The sequence below is a fragment of the Diospyros lotus genome, chromosome 14, assembly GCF_014633365.1.
Source record: "Diospyros lotus cultivar Yz01 chromosome 14, ASM1463336v1, whole genome shotgun sequence".
Classification (NCBI taxonomy): Eukaryota; Viridiplantae; Streptophyta; class Magnoliopsida; order Ericales; family Ebenaceae; genus Diospyros; species Diospyros lotus.
Genome location: NC_068351.1, coordinates 33,157,484 through 33,165,305, shown reverse-complemented (window position 1 = coordinate 33,165,305; position 7,822 = coordinate 33,157,484). Strand labels below are relative to the sequence as shown.

Below are 7,822 nucleotides of genomic sequence, written 5' to 3'. Positions count from 1 at the left end.
CAAACTATTAGATTTTAGGGAAAAATGAAAAAAATCATACAACCAATACAAAAATAGTTTTAACAACAAGAATGTAAAGAACAAGAACATATTTTGACATTCTAACCGAAAGAAGAGGAAGACTTGCACAATATATATATAAAAAAAAATGCAACAGAAACTTGCATTTGATGAAAATTGAAGAAAAAAAAGAATAAAAGCCTTTAGTAAAAACCGAAATCCTCACTCTTTGAAGCTCAAAGCAAGTAGAAAAATGGAAGAAGAAAATATGCAAATGAAGAAAGAGAGGAAGAAGAAGAGATCCCTGAGAGAGGGAGAGATTGGGAAATTGAAGAATGAATAAGAAGGCATGGAGATGTGAAAGGGAAGGAGTGGGCTGCTAACCACCCCCCTTGCTTTTACTTTTTTGCCCCTACTTCATGCGCGCGCACACACAATATTTCATACCCATTTTGGCCATTTTGCATCATTTGCTTTTTCTATCCTCTTTTCTTTATTCTCTCCAATTATGGATTTTGACAATTACCCTTAACTTTTTCTCTCCTGCAATACATTCATGAAACCCACAATGGTCATTTGCCACATTTCTCATTTTTAGTTAATTATAATGCCACGTTTTATACATATGGGTCTAAGTCCAAATCAATGGCCCAATACATTTGTTAAGTTGAGTGGGCTAACTCTTCAACTTGATCCCAACCCATTTCATTTACTTAAATAAAATACCATACAATTTGCATTTCTGCTTAATCCAATTTTAGTAGCTCAATCCACTCTAGCCCACTAAGTTGGACTTTTCAACCATTTTCATTTCCTTCCTTCATTTTCTTTATTTTACCTCTTTTCACCAAATATGATAATAACACTTATAATTTATTCACATAAAAAAATATTTCCCCAACATTTCATTTAATAGAAGTAAAATTTTCGATGCTCAAAAATAAAATATTAATAAATGCCTAGACCCATTAACGGGTCGTTACAGTGATATTTAATTTTTTTGTTTAATTTGATTTAATTAATATTTAATTAACATCAACCGCGACAACAAAAGTGACTTAACAAAATATGTAAATCACAACGGTTTCCATAGTCATTTATAAATTATAAGGAGTTTTTGTGAAAATTATGCAAATCCAAGAGGATCTAAATACAATTTTTTTTTAATTCCTAAAAATTAAGTGACAATTTTAGGAATTAAAATGTTAGCATAGCTTCAAATATAGGCAACACCAAAAATGTGGTAGCTTTTGTGATACACATGTAAATTAGTAAATTAGTTGACCTATGACAAATTCTTAGTTATTTTTTTATCAGATAAATTCTGTGTTATTTTTTAAATATCAATGAGTGGCATTATCTTTTTATCAAACCTTATAAATACTAAGTATAATTGACCTATGACAAAAGTTAAGAATAATAAATTAAATATTTTGTAAATTACTTTTTGCCCTCATGCATAATTATTTTCATACCACATAATCACCTCCCACATTTTTTTGCTAAAATTTTCAAAGTGTTTTGATGATATAAAATAAAGGCCAATTAGCACAAAAAAACCAAACGTTTTTAGATTTTTGCGATTATATCCAATCGTTTCAATTTTGGCAAAAAGTATCAATTTTATGAAATTAGTTATAATTTTGGCCAGCTCTCTAAATCGAATACCCGGGCCTATACCTTTGCACAGGTGGCACGCCACGTGGTTTTATAAAAATCATGTTGACTGAAGTAAAAACAAAAGTAAAATAAAAATCACGTGGCTTAACCGCGGTTAAATCCACAGGGAATCGGAACATTCAAACCAAACCCTGGAAGAGAAATAGCTCGAAGAGTCGATCGACGCGAAGAGGAATCAGAGGTCGACGATAAAGTCCTTGAGGAAGCAATCGAAGGATAAAGAGGACGTGACCGAGGAGTGAGATCGACGATTTTGAAACAGTTTTCAGAGCTCCCAGAAAACATATTTCTTAACAAGGTGGAGAAAGAGATGAAATATAAGTGGTACTATTCATCAGACTATTGATCATCAGGACTCTTCAGTCGTTTTGATCTCCGTCCGAAGAAGAGTCCGATCGAACTTGTCCGTTTTTTATTTCGCATTAAAATTGTAAAAAAAATTATACAATTTTTTCTTTTGAATGTGGGATGAGATTTCAGTTTTGTTGAAGTAGTTTTTAGCATTTGTGGATGTAAAATACGGAAATGTAATCCAATCGGACTTGTCTTCAAGTTGTTTTGGTTGGAGTTTTTTTGACAAATGTAGGATGTAACTGATGAAACCCAAAATACCGAAATGAATCGAATAAAACCATTCGGATCTGAAAGTTATCGGAATAGTCCGATCAAGCTGATGGACAGTCCGATAGAAATGATTATTCCATTAACAATAGTCCGATCAGGCTATTAATAGTTCGATCGGGCTTATCTTTCTTTGTGTTTTTTTTTTTCACTTCTAAACTCTTGTATTGTTGTTGTTGTTAAAGTGTGGCTGAAACTCATATTTTGGGTTTTTTCACTTCTAAACTCTTTTATTTTTCTTTTTGAGTTGTTGAATTTTTTTTTCTCATTTAATTTTTAAACTTTTGTAGCGTTGTTGTTGTTTTTGTTAAAGTGTGGTTTAACATTAGAATTTGTTGCTGACACTCGTTAAACCCTGATCGAAAATTATTCATCAAGAGTCTAATCGGGCTGATGAATAGTCCGATCGAACCTTTAAGTGAAGTTGTTTTGTTTTTATTTCTCATTTAATTTCTAAAGTATTCATCAGTCCAATCGGTCTAATGAATAGTTCAATGCATGAATAGTCTGATGTCAATCTCGTTGATTTATCAACTTTTGGGTTTTTTTTTTTTTTACAGATGGATGTTCCAAAGAAAAAGCAAACATTTACTTATGTCCATGCTAGTCGGGTACCACCTCCTAGTACGCGAGCAACTACTCATTGTTGCATCAATAATCTTGCCCTAGTTCGTGAGTCCCTTGTGAAGTATGGTGTGTTGGGGGATTTCATTCGGGGCCCACTAGGACATTTCATGTAGATCCCCTTCTTCTCCCAAGCTACTGCACCATAATCGATTCTTCAGGTGCTTCTAAGGGAGGTGAAATTTCCTGGTGCCCGCCCCGATAAGATGTGGTTTGAGCTAGGCGGCGTGGCATATCAATATGGGAAGCAGGAGTTCACCCTCATTACTAGACTTAGATTCAGCCCAATTGACAGGGAAATCTTGCAAACGAGGCCTGCAAAGGATGGTAGCTTACGGACACGTTTATTCCCAGATAAAGAGGTCGTTAATCTAGAAGACATAAAGGAACTACTTGATACGAAGCCTGACGTAGATAAAGATGATGCGCTAAAGATGGAATACCTTGCCATGGTCAACATGCTATTAATGGGCCATGACGAGCGGGCAAGTATAGAAGATTTCCATTGGAGCTTGGTGCAGGATTTAGAATCATTTAGGTCGTTCCCTTGGGGAACGTACATATATAGTCAGAGACTACATTACATTCGTTTAGCTACCACCGGGTGGAAGTTGAATGCTCAAGTTGGGAAGAAAGTCAACCTCTATGCATTTGTTTGGGCGTTTCAGGTATAATCCTCACTTTATTTGTATATACAAACATTTTTGTTTTGTTTTGTTGAATTTTTTTATTATAATTCTTTCACATTTTACAGTGGTGGTTAATCGAAATAACCCCATGGGTGGCGAGTGTTGAGTTACATAGATCTTATCATATGCGCAGCGGAAATTAAAATTTAATTTGGAGGTATCCCGTTTTTCAGAAATTATGGTTTAATAAAACGAAGGCATAAACGAAAAATACCTCTTTGATGAAATCTTATTTCACCGTTAGATTTCCCGCCGTATAATCCTCCAAGTGTAGGATGCCGAGTCGGTCCACCCGAAATCACTTCTATTCAAGAATATCAAAGAGAGAAGATAAGTAGAAGAAATTTTTCACAAAAATTTCTAACTTACCTCTTGGATTCAAGAACACTTCTCCAAAATTCTCTCTACATTCAAGTGAATCAAGAAGACACTTATTAGAGAAAATAAGAGTTTGGAGCTATTTATAGTTCCAATTAAAAACTATTCTTCATTAAATGGGTTGGGCTTCTCAAGCCCATTCCATTTAATGCAATTGGACCAAGCCCAATCCAATGGAATTTATTTGAATCCAATAGTGCCATTGGGCCAAGCCTAATGTACTAGCAAAAGGCCCAACCCAATCTATGATTAAATAATTACATTCATAATATAATTATTTAATTACTCTTATTTATCCAATAAATAAATGCACTATAATTAGTAATTATAAAATTACTAATTTATTTATTTTCTCTTTGAAAGTAATTTCTTTTTGGGTGGGACTTTCTGGGTCCACAAATAAATTGGCAACAAGAATAATCAACAATTAATTCTCGTAAACCATGAGTGACATCTAGCAATATATCATGATTACCCAATTTATTGTGAAGCGGGTATTGTGAACCTTTTACTACGTTACCATACAATACGGTCCTTCTATCATCCTATATCCCGACAAGATATGAGATCATGGTCAGTAGGTCGAATCTCTTAATCTTGTCATATGACCAAATCCAAAATCAATCTTGACAAATTATGACACAACCCGTATGGAACAAATTCCATCGTCATATTACCTCGGCCAAGGATTTATCGTCAAGTGATTACTGGATCGCATAGGATATCCTCCTCATAAATCTCGAGGTGATAGATTCCATGTCTAATGCACACATACCTCATGTATCACTGAATCAGGCACATAGATACGTATGATTATCCTTGATTAGAACAACCACATGATATCGTTGATATCCTAATCCACCAATACACAGATATCCATGTCATCTCAGGTCTAAGGACTAGTTGTAAAATCGCAGCTAACATTAAATCATTGACCCGTGAGAAATAACCCATGTGATTTAATGTTAACAGTCCCGTTCAGTGAACTCGTTCTTGTAACGAGCACCCACTTATCTTCCTTCTATAGCTCATACAGAATGGCACGAGACTCACCAACCTTATCTTTCAGTATCTCATACTGAAACAAGGAGGAAGACAATGTGCTGGCCTTTACGAGTTGCTATCATCCATGATAGGAATTCTATGGCCAGGAACATGTTTATAGTATAACAAATTGTGGATTATCCGTAACTCGTATTCTTAACACTTAAGAATGGTATCCACTTCTTATTATACTAATGGATATATGTTTTATAATTTAAACCATATTGCAATTTAAATAAAAACATAAACTTGCCATTTAAATAATATTTAAAGAATTACAAGATCGAGTCCCTTTGTGTCACTGGAACTGGTCTTTAGGGCTCATATCTAACAATCTCCCACTAGCACTAAGACCATTCAGTGTGGTATCTCATACCCCACCTATCTAGATGAAAATCTAGTTGCTTCTGGTTCATGGCCTTAGTCAGTGGATCTGCTGCATTCTGTGATGTATCTATTCTCTGCACATTGACATCTCCTCTACCAATGATCTCTCTAATGAGATGGAAGCGTCTTTCAATATGTTTGGACTTCTGGTGAGACCTCGGTTCCTTAGCTTGCGCTATGGCTCCATTGTTGTCGCAAAACAAGGGGACGGCAGACTTTATAGAAGGAACCACTCCAAGTTCTGTCACAAACTTTTTGACCCAGACTGCTTCCTTTGCAGCATCCGATGCTGCAATATACTCGGCTTCTGTTGTAGAATCGGCAGTCGTATCCTGTTTGGAACTCTTCCAACTGAATACTCCTCCGTTGCAGGTAAACACATATCCAGAGATAGACTTTCTATCATCAACATCTGATTGAAAATCAGAATCTGTGTAACCCTCCACTTTCAGTTCTCCTTCACCATAAGTAAGGATCAAATCCTTAGTTCTTTTCAAATATTTAAGGATATTCTTAACGGCAATCCAGTGTTGCTCACCTGGATTAGACTGATATCTGCTTGTAACACTTACAGCATGAGCAATATCAGGCCTAGTACATAGCATTGCATACATTAGGCTTCCTATTGCTGAAGCATAAGGAATCCTAGACATGCGTTCTCTCTCTTCTTGTGTCTTGGGGCACATATCACGAGAGAGGTGGATTCCATGTCTAAAGGGCAACAGTCCTCTTTTGGAATCTTCCATGTTGAACCTCTTCAACACTCTTTCTATGTACTTATTTTGGGAGAGTCCTATCAATCTCTTGGTTCTATCTCTATAGATCCGTATACCGAGAATATAGGCTGCTTCTCCCAAATCTTTCATGGAGAACTTACTTGACAACCAGACCTTTATTTTTGACAACAACCCTACATCATTCCCAATGAGTAAGATATCATCTACATATAAGACCAAAAATGCTATTGCACTCCCACTAGCCTTTTTATAAACACAGGGTTCATCAACGTTTTGTATGAAACCAAACGATTTGACTTCATCATCAAAACGAATGTTCCAACTTCTGGATGCTTGCTTAAGACCATAAATGGATCTCTTAAGCTTGCATACCTTCCCTGCGTTAACTTTAGGTGTGAAGCCTTCAGGTTGTTCCATATAGATTTCCTGATCTATATAACCATTTAAGAAGGCTGTTTTCACATCCATTTGCCAAATCTCATAGTCATAATGAGCAGCAATGGCTAGTAAAATTCTAATGGATTTAAGCATGACGACTGGAGAAAAGGTTTCTTCATAGTCAATCCCTTGTCTTTGTCGATAACCTTTTGCCACAAGTCTTGCTTTATAGGTCTCTACCTTTCCATCTGAACCTATCTTCTTCTTGAAGACCCATTTACATCCAATAGGTACTATACCTTCTGGTGGATCTACAAGAGTCCAGACTTGGTTCTCATACATGGAATCCATTTCAGATTTCATGGCTTCTAGCCATCTTTTCGAGTCGATATCTGATATCGCCTCTTGGTAAGTGGTAGGATCATCTGAGTGATCATTATCTCCTACAAAGAACAACTCTTGTTCATTTAGAAAACCATATCTCTCAGGTTGATGGGGTATCCTCTCACTTCTTCTAATGGGACGTGCAACACTCGACCCTGGCTCCTCAATTGGTACTTGGACATCTCGTGGCATAGTTTCAGGCTCGGTGAACCCTTCACCAAGTTCTATTTTCCTTTCATTGCCTCTTTCTTGAATAAACTCTTTTTCAAGAAAAATGGCATTCCTGCTTACAACTACTTGTTGCAGTTCAGGAATATAGAACTCATATCCTAAGGTATCTTTAGGATAACCCACGAAACTACCCTTTAAAGATCGTGTCTCAAGTTTCTCTGATTTAAGCTTTTTCACAAAAGCTGTACATCCCCAAATCTTAACATGTTTAAGACTAGGCTTCCTATCAAACCATATCTCATGTGGTGTTGTAGGAACTGACTTGGAAGAAACTCTGTTTAAGATATATATTGCAGTAAGAAGGGCGTGTCCCCATAGAAACAAAGGTAAGTCTGTACAACTTAACATACTTCGAACCATATCTAATAAAGTCCGATTCCTCCTTTCTGAAACTCCATTCAGTTGAGGCGTTCCTGGTGGGGTCCGTTGTGAAATAATACCTGAGACTTTAAGAAAATCTTCAAACTCGTTACTAAGATACTCACCTCCACGATCTGATCGTAAGGCCTTTATCTTTTTACCAGTTTGATTTTCTACTTCAGCTTTAAAATCTTTGAACATTTCAAAAGATTCAGATTTATGTCTCATGAGATAAACATATCCATATCTAGACATATCATCTGTAAAAGTTATAAAGTATTGATAACCTCCTCGGGCTATTACATTAAT

General features: G+C 36.0%; 1 protein-coding gene across 1 annotated transcript; it reads left to right on the top strand.

Moving 5' to 3' along the window:
• The first annotated feature begins 2,861 nt into the window (after window positions 1-2,861).
• Window positions 2,862-3,599, top strand: LOC127791017 (uncharacterized). The gene is made up of 2 exons (XM_052320750.1): window positions 2,862-2,912; window positions 3,087-3,599. The coding sequence occupies exons 1-2, from the start codon at window positions 2,862-2,864 to the stop codon at window positions 3,597-3,599; spliced, it is 564 nt and encodes a 187-aa protein (XP_052176710.1).
• The last annotated feature ends 4,223 nt before the right edge of the window (window positions 3,600-7,822 follow it).